The sequence below is a fragment of the Dryas octopetala genome, chromosome 5 (genome assembly GCF_963921425.1).
Source record: "Dryas octopetala chromosome 5, drDryOcto1.1, whole genome shotgun sequence".
Classification (NCBI taxonomy): domain Eukaryota; kingdom Viridiplantae; phylum Streptophyta; class Magnoliopsida; order Rosales; family Rosaceae; genus Dryas; species Dryas octopetala.
The window spans coordinates 21,222,346-21,243,378 of record NC_141370.1 but is presented as its reverse complement, the minus strand read 5'-3'; the positions used below and the strand labels follow the sequence as shown (position 1 = coordinate 21,243,378).

General features: G+C 37.5%; 3 protein-coding genes across 4 annotated transcripts; 1 reads left to right on the top strand and 2 right to left on the bottom strand.

Annotated features, from left to right (window-relative positions):
* Positions 1-309: 309 nt before the first annotated feature.
* LOC147285678 (synaptotagmin-5-like) lies at positions 310-5,791 on the bottom strand. Its single transcript, XM_086245868.1, has 12 exons — positions 5,341-5,791; positions 5,206-5,258; positions 4,977-5,097; positions 4,306-4,427; positions 4,074-4,175; positions 3,656-3,730; positions 3,076-3,152; positions 2,710-2,860; positions 2,379-2,609; positions 1,494-1,790; positions 1,105-1,218; positions 310-883 (listed from the first exon to the last, which is right to left on the bottom strand). The coding sequence occupies exons 1-12, from the start codon at positions 5,546-5,548 to the stop codon at positions 737-739; spliced, it is 1,698 nt and encodes a 565-aa protein (XP_086101994.1). The 5' UTR covers positions 5,549-5,791; the 3' UTR covers positions 310-736.
* Positions 5,792-9,746: 3,955 nt separating this feature from the next.
* On the top strand, positions 9,747-13,933 carry LOC147285677 (Voltage-gated chloride channel family protein). Its single transcript, XM_086245867.1, has 6 exons — positions 9,747-10,305; positions 10,422-10,599; positions 10,876-11,138; positions 11,229-11,498; positions 11,612-12,740; positions 13,328-13,933. Exons 1-6 carry the CDS (start codon positions 9,941-9,943, stop codon positions 13,460-13,462), a joined length of 2,340 nt encoding a protein of 779 aa, XP_086101993.1. The 5' UTR covers positions 9,747-9,940; the 3' UTR covers positions 13,463-13,933.
* A 143-nt stretch (positions 13,934-14,076) lies between these two features.
* On the bottom strand, positions 14,077-18,385 carry CRCK3 (calmodulin-binding receptor-like cytoplasmic kinase 3). Of its 2 annotated transcripts, none has more exons than XM_086245869.1 (8): positions 18,228-18,385; positions 17,087-17,933; positions 16,737-16,964; positions 16,183-16,442; positions 15,392-15,557; positions 15,218-15,307; positions 14,554-14,852; positions 14,077-14,370 (listed from the first exon to the last, which is right to left on the bottom strand). In XM_086245869.1, exons 2-8 carry the CDS (start codon positions 17,370-17,372, stop codon positions 14,161-14,163), a joined length of 1,539 nt encoding a protein of 512 aa, XP_086101995.1. In that variant the 5' UTR covers positions 17,373-17,933; positions 18,228-18,385; the 3' UTR covers positions 14,077-14,160. The 2 variants fall into 2 exon arrangements, with proteins under 2 accessions (XP_086101995.1, XP_086101996.1); XM_086245870.1 differs by having other exon boundaries at positions 16,183-16,433.
* Positions 18,386-21,033: the final 2,648 nt, after the last annotated feature.

Here is a 21,033-nt window from a genome sequence, read left to right as displayed (position 1 = left end):
CTCTAAATACGTTTTGCTTGCAAAGGTGACCACATGCAAATGCATAGTCTTGATTCTCTTGGATGACCAAGAACATTTCCCTTGTGGCAGAGTTGAGGGCATTTTAAATCAAGAAAAGTCAATATCATTTGACTATTCTACAAATATGAATAAGCCGCCATCCAACCTGAGCCAACAATATGATTCTTAATAGTCGAAGCTATTAGGAGAAAATGGGTATTGCACCAATATGAAATTTCCAAGCAAACAAATCGCCATTCTTCACCCAACGGACGAAACCAAAAATAAATATTCATGGAACACCATGAACCGAAAAAATTGATCCCCCAAAGCTCATGTTTTGGCATCTGATCCTATTAACTTGCATTTTACATGATAGTCAGGTCCTATCCGCAGACATAACAACATCTCCAAAAACAAAACCACAATGTAACTGAAAAAGATGGGATGATCATGAAGGGGAGAAAGTAAAGCAGATTCCTGCAAGTAATACACAGGTTGATAATCTAACAATCCAAGCAAGAGTAGCCTCACTGAAGCTGATAGGTACGCATAAATCTTCCACAACTTCACTACATTATGACACATGTTATGATACAATTATGTACACCATTTGAGTGCTTGCAGGTCTATTGAATCAACAAACTTGTGTAAAGGTGTCTCTGGTGTTCTTTGTATACATCTCTGGGCGGATAATACATCTTCAATTTACTGTTAGCCATACCACAGCAATCCATCACGAATCACGGTAAATTGATTGTGGCATCCACTTAAGATTCAAATTCAGTTTCCCGGATTTGGCCCCGTCTAGGGGTAAAGAGTCTTGGTATTCCCCTTCTAAAATAACCCTAGTGAGTGTCAGGATGCATCTTCCCATATAGTCCTGCACGATACAGAGAAGACCCACGTTAGAACACGTTCCAAAGTAATAGGCCAATGCCGCCACGAGACACAAGGAAGACAATGATAATTTCACATTACAGAAATAGTGATAATTGAGCACATACATGCATACACAGAATGCACATGCATATATGCATGTGTAGTGGTCCTCAGTGCCGTAATAAGGCAACCGAAAAATAAAGAACTTAGAAAAAATAGTACCTTCCCAAAAGTGTCATGGTCCCAGACTTCAAGAATGAGCATGTCATGTAATCCATCCTCAACAACAAAGTCAAAAGTCTGATTCCAAACAGGATTCAAACTTTCATTAACAACCTGAGAGAACAATGAAATTTAAGGATCAACAAAAGTTACAAAACCTAGAACTTGTGGAAGTAGAAATAACTATAGCCTACAGTCCACAAGAATCTAGGAGCACAAATGAACACACCAGAGGCCAGAGGAGGACCTCTATTAAGTAAAAATATCCTATGGAACTAAAGGTGAAAAAAACTGAAACAAGGCAGCACACCTTACAATAAATAAAAACTACAGCCATTCCTTCATAGAAAAATAAGGTATTTACAGTCTTTGGGCATTCAAAATTTTACCCGAGTTTTGTTTCTCGTTCCTGATTTCTTCAAGGTGAGCACCACATAAGGGTCAGCCTTCCCCATCAGATCAGCAGGCGGCAAGTCTTCAGCGGATATTATAGTAACAGAAAGTACACCTCTAATTATAACCTCCTTTCTCTTCTGTGTGGCTTCCTTTTCATTTTCAGTAGCATCTGTTCCATTCACCCCAGCCTTAAATACCTTTTCCAAAGAGGTCATTGAGGAGTTGGGAGTAAACGGGTTGACAAGGTTATTCTCCGTGCCAAATGGATAATATATCAGCTCCAAATGTACCTAAAACACAAAGGAAAATGATAAAAAAATTTTAAAAAGTAAAATTTCCTTTCAGAATATACCAAGAAAGAAAGTATGACGACATTGGGAGCAAGCTATGAACTGAAAAACTAATAAAAATATGATCTTCTAATTTCAAAGCCCAATAGCAAGCCACAAAAAGGTGGAAATTGATAACTCTATTTTGATCTACTGATTTTGTATACATCAGTGAATAATTATCCAGAAACAGTAGCCCAGATAATTCAAACATGGTATCCCAAGTTGGCCATGTACTGGTCAAATCATAAATGTAAATGTTATGTGATTTTAAGTCGGTTGGCTGCTGACTAACCCCACAAATAGACCCAACACTGACAAATCATAAGTTTTGCAGCCAGGCAATGCATCACCATCTCTACTGAATTTATGTACAAAAGGAAGAATACTGGTAGGACATTAATAATAACAATTAACAATAAGAAGAATACAAAGAAAGACTCTCAACTCCAAGTAAAGAATTCAAAAGAAGGAGATCGTAGTACAATAAATAAAGCTCATCAATTAATATTATGCATTGATCCAAAGGATGAAAATTAGTCTTCTGACCTGCCCACGATTTTTATTATCTCTTTGGATTTCCAAACTTTTAACCAGCTTCAACCACACATCCTTCACTTTACCAGGCTGAAGTTCGCTTAATTGTACATGAGCACATCCAATGAGCTCAGATGCCTGAAGTCCCTCATCATCTTTAATTTTAACCACCAAATGTTGAGTGGAGGCATCTTCAACAATAAATTCAAAGTGCTCATTCCAGAGTGGGTTCAACTCATTGTTCTGAACAGAAAAAGAGAGAATTTTTCAGAATCAATTTAAACAAAAATAAATAACTAAATAAATAAAATGCATGGATATATAAGAAGAGCAGAATATTTACAATAGTTTTGCTTCTCTTAATTCTGTCATGTAAAGGCCGTATGTACAATTCAGCAAAGGGATCTGATTTTCCTATCATGTCTTTATTTGTTAACTCCTTTGCCTGCACAAGCTTCACCTCTAACATTCCCTCTGGCTTTAACTCCAGATCACTAGCCAAACAAAGTTAAATAGAACAGAGAAAAACACCAAAGTTAAAGCAGAAACCATAGAATAAATGAATGAGCACAGAACACCTCTCTCTCTCTCTCTCTCTCTCTCTCTCTCTCTCCCCCTCTAAAAATGCTGGATAGTTCAAGAGACTCACATGCCTCTCCATTGCACATTTCAAGGTAGGAAAATAAAAATCTTCTATATTCTGCTTTACCTGTAATCCCCAGGCAAAATGGGAATAACTTTCCGAACAGGCCATGTAAAATCTTCGATAGCATCCCGTATTGTACCCTGCATAAATATTGTGCCTCTCAATTAAACCAAGAATACTTGATAAAACAAATCCTGCATATATGAAATAAGACTTACTAACTTTTATGGTGTTGAAAGACTACTATACATTTTTTGCAAAGTCATCCCTCACAACCATTCAGTTTGTTTAATGTAATTTACTAGAAAGGATGTATGAAACCCAATGCCTGTATGTGAGTTACCACACATTAATGAGAACTCTACAACCTCATTTCGAGCTCAAGGCATACTTTTACAAGAGTAACTGCACTCCGTAACTCTAACTTCTAGAGTGTATATTGACCAGGTCAATCTTAAATATGAAAGACTCTCAAACTGATACTTAACATTTAAACTATAAGGCAGAGCATTAAGTATGAAAATTTTCATTCCCAAATCATCATATAAATTACTCAACAAAGATCATGCCACACAACAAATTAGAAATCATGAATGATTGCAAGAAACAACTAGTGGAACATAATGATGGAATTTGCACAAACCTCAATTACATCGGTGATCCCAGGTATTGTAGATATGTCGCCACCCACAACTTTAAGCTTAAATTCCAAATTTTTCTGCAAATAAAAAGAAAAGGCATGTTTTCTAAATTAGAGGCAAGCACTGTTTAAGACTCTCCCCACCCCAGCCCAACAATAAAAACATTTCTAGAATTGCGTACTGGAGTATTCAATCACTAAATAGCAAAGAAAGACATCAGAATATTTTTTGGGGTTTGGACAAAATGCATCACAGTTGAATTTCATTCAGATAAAACTTCTATTCATAGACAGCATATTTATAATCCTACAGATATGCTAATGTTAGTGTAAATCTTCATCTAATTGAACTTTTTTTAAATGTGTAATATGTGTGCTACTTCTCACTTCCAAAAGATAGCTCTAGAAAGAGATACTGCACCTTTTCTCTCAAGGAATAGCAAACAGCTCCGAAGCACGGAAACTCATCAACCAGAGGCTTAAAAATCAGCCTGAACACCCCAGTGAATCCAATATCTTTCACCTGAAAACCGAAGTATAAATTAGAGAAAGTTCAAAAACAATACTCTCATTCTACAACAACAAAACTAATTTCTGAACATTGAAAAAACCTCCAGTGAGCAGAAGCAAGTAAACAATTGTAGATTACCTACCTGCACGGGTAGTGCTACACCAACTAAAGTCTTGATAGCAAGTATTATACTTGGATTTCCATCCCACTGCATTTCCAACTCCATAGTAACACTGTCACCTCCATCTTCAATTATGGAAACCCCTAATGAATAACATCAGCTCATTAGAATCCCAACATTAATGAATACTTAACCGAAGAGTGTATTTAGCAAGGTAGTGTTGAGAGTAATGTGGAGCAATGTCCCACATCGGAAAACTAGAGCTTAACATATGTGCTTATAAGTCTTGGGGCTCTCCATCCATTGCCAATTGGTTTTGGGTTGGATGCTCTAATTCTATCATGGTATCAGAGCTTGGTTATCCGCGTGTAAGGCCCAACGGCTACACGTGCTCCCACGTCACCCAATACACTTTGTTCACGTGTAAGGCTCAAAATATCGCCACACGTGCGGGGGCGTGTTGAGAGTAATGTGGAGCAATGTCCCACATCGGAAAACTAGAGCTTAACATATGTGCTTATAAGTCTTGGGGCTCTCCATCCATTGCCAATTGGTTTTGGGTTGGATGCTCTAATTCTATCAGGTAGATCAAGGATATGTGGCAACGTAGTCAAAACTAATGAAAACCCAGTTGTCAAACAAGCACTAAGGATCCAAAGATACAACCTTTTCATGCATTAAATTGAACTAACCTGTACACTGCGGTGCCACGGTACCAAGAGTAAACTTGGAAAATTTGAGTGAGGACAATATTATTGGTCTATACTGTTCCAGAACTGGCTCCACTTTAGTCTTTATCAGCTCAGACGCTGCCTACACCACCACATGCAGAAACCCAAATTGAAAAATTCAAAGAAAAAAAAATTATGGCTACAAAAATATAAAATTTTAAAAAAATGAAGAAACCCCAGAAAGAGATACCTCATTAACATAGGGCCAGATCTTTGTAAGGTGAGCATTGAGCCATTGTACCTGAAACAATTAAAGAAAATATTAGTTCCACATATATAAGTGAGGAGAATTAAGCAGAGGAAGAAAGAGAGTGAAAGCTCAACTTCTGTCTCTGAGAGAAGACGACCCAAGAAGGGTAATAGTCATCAGGTAGAAGCTTTCTAGAATCCTCCACAGTCATTCGAGCAAAAGCAGCTACAGTTGTGGCGAGCTCGGTCCGGAGCTTGGACCGGCGGCTCTCCAACTTGACAAAGCCCACGATGAGTGCGAGCCCGACTATGATTCCGAGCACCAAGCCGAAAATGAAGGCCATTATTGGATTGGGAGCAGAGTGTGAGATTTGGGGGGGTGGTTGGTTAGTGAGACACTGAGAGTTGGGCTAAGATGCTAAATTGGTAAAAGATTTAGGTGGGTCTGCAAAATTTGGTTAACTGTTTGTTTTTTGAAAGGCTGTTGGTTCGTTGTTGTAATGAAGATTTGGGCGGAGAAAACGCAGATGGGGCCTTTTGGTGGAGGAAAGGAGGTACTGTCTGTCTCCGACTGGGAAAGTGATTGGAATGCTTTGCCTTGCCGACAAGACATTTTTTTTTTTTGGCCACTGCCGACAAGACATTAAATAACAAAAGAAAAACAAAAATGGACCCTTTTTTTTTTTTTTTTTTATGCATGAGAAAAATAGTTGACTCTGACAACCGAGTCATGAGGTGGCCAATTTTGTGCCCACTATGACACCATCCACATTGAAATATTCATCTTTTACTAGTAAAAAAATATAGGGAATTGTATTGTTAAATTTGTTACTACTGTAAATAGTAAAATGGAAAATTGAATGATTATTTTTACATACTTTATTTTTGTCAAATTTGTACAAACAACTTTCATCATTTATGTCATGGAAAAAATAAAGATTTGATAGTGTGTTTTGCAGATATGTATGATGTTTGAATGCTAGATGTGTTGTTTTATTTTAAGAAAATATCCACATTCCATTTTGTATTCATGCACTTTTTTATATCAATCTACAATGTTACTTGCGCACTTAAGTAAATACAAGTAACATTTTGAGTGTATAATCATTGATCATAACAAATTTTGTAATTGTTCCATAAGAAAAGTACATTACTGGAGTTTTTTATTTTATTTTTTTAATCCAGAGTCTTAAAAAATATATTTGTACAAAATTTTACTTAACTTTGGGAACTTTGGTGGTTATGGCTTTAAAATCCAATCTTGTGCTACTGTCATTGCCATGATGTGAAGTTATTAAATAAGAAACTGAAGATTAATGGAGATTAAATAAAAATGTTAAGAAAAATAATAAAGAAGCCAAATGGGCCTGTTAACACATGAACAACAGATCACGTTAGTTAGGATGAGGAAAGCCACCTCAGACTATGAAATCGCATTGAACCCAACATCTTGGGCATTATAATTGAATGACCCAATTTGAATGAGAAGCCCATTTCAGTAGGGCACATGCAGGGACCTGGATCCTCTTTGCAAGGGCTGGGCCTCTCAGTTGCTTGACCGTAAGGTCCATTAATTCACGATAAAATGAAGGACATGACAGTCATTTTCTTATCTGGTTGATGAATAGTGAGTATAATTCAAAACGAAATAAGGAAGAGTATGTTTTGACCTTCCAAACCACATTCTTGAACCCTTTTTTAGAATTTCTATTTATAAAAAAATTAAATAGAATACAATACTTAAAAAATAAAACTTAACCAGTTATTTCATTTCCACTTAATTTAATCAGCCATTTAATTCACGCCGCAAGCTCTCTTCTCTATCTCGTTAGTAGAAGAGATCGCCCGGCAACTAGTGCGGCGTGGAGTGGGTGGCTTCACAAATGGGGTGAAGTGTGAAAATTAATGAAAAGAAGAAAAAAGAAATTTAGTAGTGATTATTGAAAATTTGAGTATTGAAGCTATGTCAACGACATTTATTCTGCCTCGTAGTGTGGAGTCAACGTGATTTGGTGCTCCACGTGTTCCACGATCGTTGGCTGGTAGAGGTGCACGTAAAGGAGAAATAGAAAAATTAGAAATTATAGAATAGAATATGGTGCATGGCACGTGGTGGAGAATGGTAACATAATAAGAGTGATTTGGTGAGATTGAGATGAGATGTTTAGCAAGGAAGCAGACAGTGACTGAGACTCCACGCCAAGTGCGGCGTCCCCACACGAAATTTCTACCTTCTGCGGTCGCGCTTTACGTGACTCGGTGAGACTCAGGACAATCCAGTCGCATACGGCTTAGGAAACGCGCTTCATAATCAACTACTCCAATTATTATTATTATTATTATTATTGTTTTTAAGGTTTATATTTCCTCCTTGATCCGATAAATAAATTATAATATGTGTTCTCACAAAAAATACAAAAATATTTCGTTCTCATTTCGTTTTTTGAGATTTAAAAATATTTTCTTACCTTCAGACATTTATTTTGTCATGTCTTTAGGAGGTGTTATTAGGTAACACTTGAATAAACAAGGGGGTAAATCCAAACACAAGTCATATGGATAAGTTGGTAGTTAATTATTTTAATTAGAAACTGACAAATAATTGAATTAATAGTGATCAATACACAGCCGGGATTATGCAAAATAATAGAAACTAGTGATTATTCCGGGAAATTTGAATTGTTGAGTGAGGTGAGGATATGATCATATGAGATCTTAATTTCAGACCTCATTGTAATTACAAAAAAAAAAAAAAAAAACACAGGGTCACATAATGTGGTTTTTTTGTATAGATTACCATAAAAAAATATTATTTTAAAGTATTCCATAAAAATATTTAATGGTGTTCTAAATGAAAGATTAGTAATGACAACTCATTTATAAGATTCAATATAATATTTTTTTTATTTAAGATGGCACATCATATTCGTAATAGGTATTTGGTTTTCAATAATGCTAATTGTCTCACATTTATTCTTACATTTGTATCCCACCTGATGTGTCATTACTTCACTGAAAGGGTATTTCCTTTTTCTTTTTTAAGTTTTATTTTTTAATTTTTAGTGTCCAATGTATGAATGCCATGTAAGATAGTATGAAATTGTGGTATAAAAATATGGTAAATGTAACATTACTGTTTAGTTTTATACGTTAAATTTCATAGGTTTTTAAATTGTTTAGACATATTAGGAAACAAATTATGTTACAAATGTTTATGGTCATATTGGTCATGGACTCATGATTGTATATTTGTATATATACACGTTTCTAGAGAACTTATTTTCTTGTAATAATTAGTTAATGTTGATGATGGAATAATTTTCTTTTCTCAAAGAAAAGATCTAACAAGAATTGTCACAAATAACAAATTTTAAAAGGGCTGCTATTTGCACACTTCTAAATTTCTTTTTGCACACCCTTTCTAAAAAAAAAAAAAAAATTCAAGAGAAAAGACCATTTGGCCCTTCCCTCACCCACACACCCCCATCCCCATCTCCCCCCCGTACACACCCCCTTGCTCTGTTTTTTTTCCCTCCGCCCGATCACCACCTTCCTCACACCAGCAGCACCACCACCTTCCTTGCACCAGCAGCACCACATTCCCCGCACCACCACCACCGCGCGCCACCACCTTCCTCGCAGCACCACCACCGCGCGCAGCACCACCCAAAACAGCCACCATAACCAGCCCGGCAGCCCCTCCTCGACTCCTCCCTTTCTCCTCTCTCTCTCTCTCTCTATCTCTCCTTCCCTCTCTCCTCTCACCCAAGCAGACAGCCAAACAAATTAAAAAAAAAAAAATTGCAGCGGGTTCGGCGGACCAGTGCCGAACCCGGTGGTTTCGTTCGACAGGTACCCGCCGAATAGAATAGGATTGTTCGGTAGGTACCTACCGAACGAAACCATCGGGTTCGGCACTAGTCCACCGAATCCGATCCAATTTTTTTTTTTTTAAGTTTTCTTCTCCGGCGCGCGACGGTGAGCTTGCTGGAGGAAGGGAAGTGGTCGGGGTAGGGGGAAGAAAAAAAAGAGAGGGTGGGGTGGTGGTAGGCTGCTCGGGGATGGGTGTGTGCCGGAGAGAGGAGAGGTGGGGAGGGGGTGTGTGGGTGTGTACGCGGGGGGGGGGGGAGATGGGGAGGGGGTGTGTGATTTTTGGGTGTGTGTGTTTTTTTTTTCTGTTTAGGAAGGATGTGCAAAAAGAAAAATGGATGGGGTATAAGATTTTTTCCTTTGAGTTTTTTTTTTTTTTTTAAGAAAGGGTGTGTAAAGAGAAGAAAAGGGTGTGCAAATAGCAGCACTCATTTTTAATGCCACGAATCACAAAATTAATTATCACATCCATCAATGATCAATCCTATTTAATTCCGAGGAAGATGAGGGGAAAAAAAGAAATTTTTTTTTTTTTTTTTCCAAAAACTCATAATTAAATGACTATCGAAAAACCGAAACTGAAATAGGAAAATTGAGATAAAATGGTAGCGGCAGCAGCGTATTCTGTCTCCAAGCGTGAAGACTGAAGAGTTCATATTCCATCAAACTCTGCAATGACAATTGACAGAGTAAACACACACAAAAGCAAACACAAACACAAACACAAAGTCTATAACTTTCTTGAACAGAAACAATAGCATCACTCACTCAAACTATAACGCCATCTTCCGAGTTCAGTTGCGAGTCATGACTTGGACTTAGACGCTTCGCCGGCGGCCGGCGCTTAACCTCTGCAAACCAAAACAATGACTAGCAACGGCAACAGAAACTACAGCTACGGGAACGAAACAGAGGGCCCGGAATCCATCACCGTCCCCTTAATCTCCGGCCAACGATCGGCCCCGAACTCGTCGTCGCAGGTGGCCCTGGTCGGCGCCAATGTCTGCCCCGTCGAAAGCCTCGACTACGAGATTTTGGAGAACGAGTTCTTCAAGCAGGACTGGAGGAGCCGCGGGAAGCTCTTCGTGTTCCAGTACATATTCATGAAGTGGCTCTCGTGCTTTCTCATTGGCCTCATCGTCGCCCTCATCGCCTTTGGCAACAACCTCGCCGTCGAAAACCTCGCCGGCATAAAATTCGTCGTCACCTCCAACTTGATGTTGCAGCGCAGGTACCTCCTGGAGTCGAATTTCCACTCCAATTTCGAAATTCAATTCTTTTTGTTTTTTGTATGTTTCATTTTTGTAATTTGCTTTTTGGGTTTTTTTGTGTGTGTGTGGGAAACAGGTTTTTGCCGGCTTTTACTGTCTTCTTCCTTTCCAACTTGGGTCTCACTCTGTTTGCGTCTACGATCACGGCTCTCGTGGCGCCGGAGGCTGCTGGGTCCGGCATACCGGAGGTGAAGGCTTACCTGAACGGTGTCGACGCGCCTGGAATTTTTTCCATACGTACTTTGGTTGTTAAGGTGACGCTGCTGCTTTCGGTGTTTTTTGATTATGTAAATTGCTTAATTCAATGACTTTTTACATTGGGTAATTGTAAATGGGGTTTGCTTAATTTGTGAAATTTTACACCTTGTATTTGAAAGTTGATAACTTGATAGTTGATATCACACCTTGAAATTTAGCGTACTTTCTTTGATATCACACCTTGAAATTTAGCATACTTTCTTTAGTTGTCTAGAATGTAAATAATTTGACAGAAATTTGGATTCTTAATTTTCGTTTTCCGCAATGTACAGATTGTTGGCAGTGTTACTGCTGTGTCTTCATCTCTTCTAATTGGAAAGGCAGGGCCCATGGTGCACACTGGGGCATGTGTTGCGTCATTGTTGAGTCAGGGTGGATCAAAGAAGTACGGTTTGACATGGAAATGGCTACGATATTTCAAGAATGATCGAGACCGCCGGGACCTCGTAACATGTGGATCAGCTGCGGGAATCGCTGCTTCTTTCCGTTCCCCTGTTGGTGGTGTGCTGTTTGCTTTTGAAGAGATGTCATCTTGGTACATGAACCTCTCTAGTCATACTTGTTTGTATCAATTTGTTACAAATCTTTAAAATTAATTGAATCCAACCAATATTATGTTCTGTAGGTGGAGAAGTGCCCTTCTGTGGAGAGCTTTCTTTACAACCGCTGTGATTGCTATTGTGCTCCGGGCTCTGATTGATGTTTGCTTAAGTGGAAAATGCGGGCTATTTGGTACAGGGGGGTTGATAATGTTTGATGTCTACTCGGCAAATATGTCATATCACCTTGCGGATGTGCCTCCCGTGCTCGCCCTTGGATTTGTAGGGGGCATATTGGGGAGCTTATATAATTCTCTATTAACAAAAGTTCTCCGACTATACAATCTCATCAATGAGTAAGCATTTTGGCTCAGTGATGTCTGCACATTATACATTTATTAGTGTTTTCAAAATTTTGTAGAACTCCGTAATTTTCTGATTGCAATCCCCTTTGTTTTACTTTTTCTAGGAAAGGCGTCTTTTATAAAATTCTCATTGCTGCCTCAATCTCCATTTTCACATCTTGTCTTCTCTTTGGATTACCATGGCTTGCAACTTGTCGGCCTTGCCCATCTGGTGCATTAGAAGCCTGTCCTACAATTGGACGGTCTGGTAACTACAAGAAGTTCCAATGTCCTCCTGGTTACTATAATGACCTTGCCAGCCTCATATTTAACACAAACGATGATGCTATTAGAAACCTTTTCAGCAAGAACACTGATTCCGAGTTTCATTATTCCTCGATTCTCATATTTTTTGTCACCTGCTTTTTCTTAAGTATCCTAAGCTATGGGATTGTTGCTCCTGCTGGTCTTTTTGTACCTGTTATTGTGACTGGTGCATCTTATGGACGTTTTGTTGGAATGTTAATTGGTTCACACACAAATCTCAATCATGGCCTCTATGCTGTGTTGGGTGCGGCTTCTTTACTTGGTGGAACCATGAGGATGACTGTCTCTCTATGTGTAATTGTTCTGGAATTGACCAATAATCTGCTATTGCTACCATTGATAATGGTTGTACTTCTTGTTTCCAAGACCACAGCAGATGCTTTCAATAGCAATATATATGATCTTATTATGAAAGCAAAGGGTTTTCCGTATCTAGAGGCCCATGTTGAACCATATATGAGGCAGCTGACAGTAGGTGATGTAGTAACAGGACCACTTCAACTCTTTCATGGCATTGAGAAGGTTGGTAATATAGTACATGTTCTCAGAACTACAAGGCATAATGGGTTCCCTGTAATAGATGAGCCTCCACTTTCTGAATCCCCTGTTTTGTTTGGTATAATCCTCCGTGCCCATCTTATTGAATTGTTGAAGAAGAAATCTTTTGTGTCTACCCCAGTGCCAACTACCACCGATGCATTTAAACAGTTCTCATCTGAGGATTTTGCAAAGAGGGGTTCAGGCAATGGTGACAAGATAGAAGACATAGAATTGACTGAGGAGGAGATGGAAATGTTTATAGACTTACATCCATTTACTAATGCTTCACCTTATACTGTTGTGGAGACAATGTCGCTAGCAAAGGCCCTCATACTTTTCCGAGAAGTTGGTTTGAGGCACCTTCTAGTGATACCAAAGATGTCAAGCGTAAGTGATTTTTCCTCTTGTCCTAATTTTACAACTATGAAATCTGTATTCTAAAGTATCAATTTGTGCATAAGTGCATTGCATTTGCTTTCAACTCACATCCCCTAAAATTTTGTAGTTCACATTATGGCTGTGCTACATATGAATCATCGCTTCTTATGCTTATCATATATCAATCCATCTAGTTTGAATAATTTCTAATGGCAAATATTCACTGGTTCTGCTATAAGATTCACTGGTCATGCTATTTTCCTTTTTCTTCAATTTCTGAGCAATGGGCCTACCTAGTAGATCCAGGTTTGACTGTTTAGAGTAAACAATTTGCCAGTAATGCCTCCTGTATCATATGTGTATGCTGCTATGCCACTATGGTGCTCAATATCTAAATTCCACATATACATATTTACTGTTACTTTTGTCCTGGCCGTCCGGACTGATGGGTCTACACGTGCCCTCGGGATTAGTCGGGTCAAAGATCCGGATACCCAAGTCATAAAAAAATTAAAATAAAATAAATTTACTGTTACTATTTAATCTTTTCTCCCAGCTTTCTTATATCTTGTAATAACTATGCTGCTCAATTGCAGAGATCTCCTGTCGTGGGTATATTGACAAGGCACGACTTCATGCCAGAATATATACTGAGCTTGCACCCTATGCTGGTAAGGAGCAGGTGGAAAAGATTAAGATTCCGGCTGCCCCCTCCGGGTAAAATCTTTTAGGCCATCTCAGTCTAGCATAGTGGTTTCCCTTGAAGAAAAAGGTTTGTAGATAGTCTTATATGAGCTGCAGCATCTGCTCCGGGTTACCAAATCACTGACAACTCCGGCATCTTTATTTTTCTGATTCTTCATGGGTTGGAATCCAGAGAGCGAGAATCAAAGGGCAGTAGTGTATAATATCTGAATATGTGTAATACACAACACAACTATTGTCTCTTGATGAACCATGAAATGTGGCAGTTTTGCTCTCTGATGAAGCATTTGTACATTGCGGAACACTAAATTATTCAGTTCAGTATTTAACTGGAAAAGTTCTCTTTGAAAGTGCTGAACAGTACTGATAAAGGCATGTTTGATCAGTTGGCTTTGGTAAATTATACATGTACACTGCAAGGGCCTTTCATGGTGGAGTGGCAAACAGAGTCAATCATTCCATATAATCGAATGCAAGAGTTCTCAACATTTGAGTATGGATGTATTTGTCGTTTCTTTTTTATTCTCCTCATGACATGCCATTATTTGGCGAAAACTAGTTTTTAGAAGGAAAAAGAAAAATATAATCCAAATTTATGTTCAATAGTGAAAATTGATGGATGAGAAAAACGCCAAAATCAAAAGCCAACTGTCTGAAACCAATTTTTTTTTACAGGGTAAGTTGGAAACAACACTCATTAACACTATCCTCTCAAATTAGACTACTATCCTCTCTTAACACTTCTAAGATAGTCTGCCCTTATTGTCCACAACTGCTCTCCCACTGTTTTCATGTCCGGCCGATCAGCTCGAATGGGGGCTGCACAGTGGATGGCCAAATCAAAAATTTTCATGAGCACCTCTGCATCTACAGCTTCCTCCATTGCAGGATCAAGCAATTCCACCACACTTCCTTCATTGTACTTCTTGAAGGCCTGCACAATTTCAAAACCAGAACTAAATAATTATAGCACAAATTTAATCGGGTCAGAACGTGGAAGGTAACCCACGAAAGATGATTACTCCTGCATGCATGTCATGTATGTTTTCCCACGCTCTAAACTTTCAAAGATGTGCCAGAAAATCAATTACTTATAAATGGAATAGAAGTTCCTTACCCATCTGAGTGTCACCCGTTCTTCAACAGGTCTCTTCAACTCCACTGGACGACGACCAGTCACAATTTCTATAAGTAATATCCCAAATGAGTAAACATCACTTTTTGGGGTGAGTTGATAGGTTTTCATATATTCAGGGTCTAGGTAACCGACAGTTCCTTTCACTTTGGTTGAAATGTGTGTTCGATCTGAATCCATCGGACCAAGCCTAGCAAACCCAAAATCAGCCACTTTGGCTCTCATGCTTTCTGTCAAAAGAATGTTGGATGACTTCACGTCTCGATGGATGATTTGCTTTTCTGTTGTGAGATGAATAACAGATTAGGCATCAATCATGTTGAGAAATGCAAACCAATAAAATATATGTTGTCAGATTCGCACACCATAATGTGCAACTTTTGTCTCCAAAATGATACATAGGTCTATTGGCATAAGCTATTTTTGTAAAGGATGTTATTGGGCACCAAAAAACCAAATATCACTAGACCAACAACTAGTTGGTATGAATTGTTACAATCTAAAACAAAGAAGGATAATTATGAATGGTAATCCTACTCCATACAGTTCAGATTCCAAATCCAATTCTTCATCCCAAAAAAAAAGGTGGTTCTTTAAAGTTCTATCAATCCAACATGCAAGTATAATAATTGGAGAGTTTTGTTACCTGCATATAGATGAAGATAGGTTAGGGCATGAGCAACATCAATGGCAATTTCAAGTCGCTGATTGAACTCTAGAATTTTCCCAAGCTGACCTGTCAGTGTAACAGCATAATCATCCATTATAGTATCATTTTCTAGATTAGAATTGGCTCTTTTTATGATTTAAGTAAGCTTACCATCCAAATGTTCTCTAAGAGAACCGTTTGGCACATACTCTGTGATGAGAAGACGTTCATTTCCTTCATCCACATAACCTAGTAGCTTTACAAGATTTCGATGATCAATTTTGGCCAGAAGTTCAACTTCACTACTGAATTCAGTTTGCAGATTCTCAAAGTGCTCCTATGACAGTTAAATGTTAAACAAAATAGCAATCATTTGATGGAATCACTGACATGAGAATAAAAAATTTCCTTAAGCCACTAAAATGTTCGATGGCAACATTGCCAACCTCATTTAAAATGACATGCAAAATTAGCAAGTTCATAACAAATTATGCTACGGAGAGAATACTGCTATGTAACCCCACTTTGGTGTTCATATACATACAACTTTAACATGTTTCTTTCCTAATTAAACCCAGTATACACAATTAATCCATTGGCCATTAAGGCAACCGCAGGATCCAATTACTTATTAGCTGTGATTTTATTTTTTTTATTGCCCTTGATTCCTTAAAAGTGAAATCATAAAACTTTGTCATTTAAAAAAATTACAGAACAAAACTAACATAGAAAATAAATGGAAAAATAAAACAAACTCAAAGACCATCTAGTTGTGCTACCAACTACCACAGGCCCGTGAATTTTATCAATTATAACCAAATGCGAGTGCCTGAGTGGTGGCACCAGTGTTTTACTACCTAGCATGTCACCAAGATGGTATTTCCATCCGTAAACAAACTGGAAAGGGTCAATTTATCACAGAATAACCATAACAAAGTTTGAAGACTATGAACTGTCCATACCTTCTTTGCTCGTTTTATAGAAACCACTTGGCCATCAGCTAGCCGGGCTTTGTAGACAGTTCCAAAACCTCCTTCACCTATTTGCTGTGATTTTGAGAAGTTGCAGGTTGCTCTAGCAATCTGACTCAGACTGAGATGTACTGATCCAAGTCTAGTGAGTTTAGGAGATATTGAAAATCTAGGACTAGGTGGCACACGATGCGGACTGGCCGGGATCTTTTCAGAAGCAGAATTCATTTCTAAAGAAGAAGCTGAATCCACTGAAATTTTAGCATTAACAACAGAATATGAAAGAAGAAGGAAAAAAACAGAAGACATAGTAAGAAGCAGCTAATATTGGGACAGACTAACCAGTGGTAATGAAAATGCAATTGTTTGCAGAATTGTAAATAAAAGAATAAGGACAAGTTTAAAAGACTGCTAATTTAAAATTTGATTGAATGCATTCAAGTATTAAACTAGAATATCATTGGTGATTCCCATCTACAGAAACCCAATAACCTATAGTTATAGATTTCACCAGTACATAGATGGGAAAGATATAAGAGACTCACTTGAATTTGGGTCCTTAGCAAGAACTTTGTGAGCATTTTCTTTCTTTTTTTTGTAAAAGCAGGGGCAAAGGAAAACACAACACATAAACATTCCACTTGCTGCTATTCCAACTTTTGGGGTCATTGACAGAGATGCAAATTTGTTCTTTTCTTCTCTATTGTAGACAGTGGATTCATCCCTCGACTCCTTTTGCAAAATCTTCCTTCCTGTCTTCAATGGAAACCCAACTGCAAAAACAGTAACACTTAATAAAGGTCCTAATTCCTAAAACATTTATCTAAGTTCCAAGTATGGAGTACGATAGCATCATATACAAGAAACCCAAGCAACATATCATTTTAATGCATACCTAGTGAAAGGTCTGATACACAATGATTACTTTCAAGGTAGCCCTCTAAAATGCAACCATTTGCATAGTATGTTTGAAGAGCCTCACAGAATAAAGCTTTCTCTACTGAATTTCCATTTATGTAAAACAATTCACGACCATCAGAATTTGAATAGGCAATGTGATCACTACAAATATTTGACTGTATGGCAAACACAGTGGCAGAGATTTCTGGCAATTGCACCAACAGCAACAGACTCAACACAGTGATAGCCATTCTTAACAGGATAATGTGCTCAATTTCCATCTTGTGAACTAAAAGATATTGACCCTTCTCTATATTCTTCTATTCTTCAAGTCACCACCAAGAAAAGCCAAAGTATAGAATATGCAAAAAAACATATACCGTAAGTAGTCCAACCAATAAAGAGATTTCAAAGCCCACTAATTTTAAGTTCAACCATTCTGGGCGCTCAGAATATGCAAAATCGGCACTTTCAAATACCAGCAAAGTCTGCAAACCCAGTTCACCAGATTGACAAAGCAGAGAATCCCAAACGAGAAAGGAGCTGATCAAAGTTACTGGCAGTTTTCTTTTTGGCCAGTAATGTTACTGAATACTGATACAAATTGCTCCAAACAGGGCAAGTCCGATATGTAACAGCCACTAACAGCCACTGAACTGAGCAATTTGGAGTCTCAATTCATGACACACTAGTTGATACTTTCAATAGACAAAGGGTTGATAATTGAGTAGCATGTCTTCAAATGGCTCCATAAAGGTAAGTTCACATATCAACAAAGTTCTCCCTGCTAGAGAGTTCAATTTCTTAAAGTGTCTGCAAAGCTCAATCAAAGCCTTCAATACCTAGTTCAAAAATTGGAAAAGGAATTAAAACCCAGCTTGAACAGTAGCCCCAAACCAATCACAAGACCTCAAAGCATCAAATTTTCTAAAGTTGTATTGAATTGCTTGATACCCAATTCACAAAACCATATGAAAAGCCAGCCAAACTCAAAAACCCAACATTTAGAAGCTCTATACAAAGAGCAAGACAGCTTCAAAGGCAACCCAAATAGTACTGAATTGTTGTTATAAGTAGCTTAGCATTAAAAACATGAAAAAGAAAAAAGCACTGAATTTACAGGGAAAGAGCCAAACCTGAATATAGAGGGCGGCTGAGTCTGGAAATATTAAAGACGAAGCTGATGCTTTATTGTTGCAAAGCAAAAAAATAAACAAAGACCGACCTTACTGTGACGAGAAGATGGTGGATTCTGATGCAACCCATGGCCGTCTCTATGTATTAATAAATGATAACCTCAATTTTAGACAACGTTGATGGTTGACCGTAGGGAACTATACATCTTGCCGGGACACCACCCCAGGGGCTTTTTAGTAATTTCGTCAGTCTTTATATGTCTGCTTATATATGCTATACAACATAAGTAATAGTATACTCCAAGGAAAATGCAAGGCAGCTCTCTCTGCCTACCAAACCTCATACTCCAATCATCAGAATAAATTAACATTTTAAATAATAATTAATGTGATAGTATTTTATTTATTGATAATTAATTTTATTTTATTTGTTGATACATCATCTATCATCATGTAGTTGGTGTTTAAAATTTGAAGGAAAAATAAATAAGCATGTAGAATTGTTATCAACACAATTTTTCCATACTTGAATTTTAATCAACGGTTAACGTTTAATGTTGAGTCTCATTAATTAAATTTGCATTTTGTGTAGTTTCTTAGGTCTTTCATTTGCAACCCATTGGAAGGTAATGATTTTTTTTATGAATTCAGTTTATTGTTTATATTTTATAGTCATTCCCCGGCCAAAAAAAAAATTACTTTTATAGACATTTTATATTTTTATATTTGCTTTAGCTTCTTGTTAAAGTAACAAAGTGTGAATGGATTTCACGTGTTGTTGAATTTGCCTGGTGAAGTTGCCAAAAATAATTATTATGTATTACTGTATTAGTGAAATTATTAAAGCTATTAAAGAATATATATTTAATTGTATTATATTAGTAGTGATTTAGATTTTGGATGTGCGTTGATTTGACAATCATTTGTTTGGGCCACCACCCAGCTTTGCAGCAGATGGCCCAACACCTCAAAATCAAAGTTTCTCACGAGTCTCGACTTACGACACTGCAGTAATCCTTTTTCCTGGTCTTTACGTAAACCGCCTCGCCTCAGCCTTCAACTTTTCTTTAGAGGGTGCTACTCTCGGTGGTCGGGGGGGGGGGGCGGCGGGAAGGGCTGGGTGGGTCGGGTGAAGAAAGGAAAGAGCAGAGAGGGAAGGAAAGATCATGTAATGTAAACTTTAGTCATGTGGGTGGGTCATGTAATATTCATTATAATTAGTCCCAAAAAACTTTTGATTTGTTTGTCAAGAGCCACATGCGGCACTTGGTGGATTGAGATCTGTCGGCCTAACAAAAAAGTGATGACATATTTCTTTGACGTATAGTGGCTAAAGAGTTTTATTTAGAAAAAATAAATTCATAAGGTTTTAATCCAAATAAGAAATGTAATAAAAATTAAACTTTCATTTTCTGTTTTATATATTAATTAATTTTATATAAACGCAATTACCCTTGATTAAGGACTTTTAGATAAAAAACGAATTATATGCATAATCACACAATCCAATTTCACGTCCAACTCTCTGACCCGAATTCCCATCTGTATTCAACTTGCCCAACTTGCAGGAAGAAAATTCCAACTCAATTACACCTACAACTTTGAAAACTAAAATTTTTTGGTATGCATTATGCAATGTAAACTTAATTAAATTAAAAAAAAAACCGTATTGGATTTATTTACCCAAATTAATTATAACAAAACAAACTGTACGTGGCATATATATATATAAAAAACAGTTTTTCTTGCCTTTCAAGAGTTACATCCCAATGAAAAATAAATAAATAAAATCACAATATATTCATGTACGTCCTACAATTAAGGCTCAAGGAAGGATCAATATAAGAAGGCAATTAGTATTGCAATTAGTGAAGATTATCCTGAGTATGGAGTAGAAGGCCAACAAATTATATAACTTAGTAAGAAGGAGAAAATACCAACATTATTTGTTTAATAAAGAATGCCAAAATGCAAAACAATACATATATGGCGCCCTAATTAATTAAGTGATTGCTTAAACGCTTTACTCATATGGCAATCGATCTCTAGCAAAATTAAAGAAAGAAGGCTACTTACTAATAGTTATTACTTGCTCTAAATAATAACTAATACCAAAAACAAAAGCAGCAACCAAATCTAAAATCAATAGAAACTTAGAAACATGAACATGCATATACGTACTACATGTGGGAATTAAGCGATTCCTCTGCTTATGCACCCCATGCCAGTGGTTATGCCACTTTAATTTGGGTTTTGGACTGGACATTGATCTTTCAAAATCCGCAAAAAATCAGCACTGAAGTCATAAGCAGAGGATCCGCTTTTGTATGGCTGATGATGCTTTGGCGTTTGATCAGCAGCAACTTTTTTGTTTGAGCAATATTTCCACACCTGATATAGAACGAAAGCGCCGTATAACTGGCGGAGCTTATAATAGGAGCACTTGTCCTCAACTTCTTCAATGGCCTTGCAACAATCTCCCTCTCTCTTAATTGCATTATTTTTGCAAATTAACCAAGATCTAGGCATCTCATTCATACAAATATCCATGGCAGTTTTGACATCCTCAACACAGTTATCTCTCATCAGCTTTGGGTCCACCCCACTGTAAACTATTATATTAAAAACAGCCAATACAATAACAACAAGGAGTATTATCATCTTCTCTATCTGAGAAGGGTATGCGCAGTCGTCTCAAAGCGAACCAAAGCTGTGAATTATGTTATGGTGTACGTGCAGTGAAGTTTGGTAGATCCTATATATATAGGGGACAAATTAAAATTAAGTTCCTTCTTTTTGAAGAAAA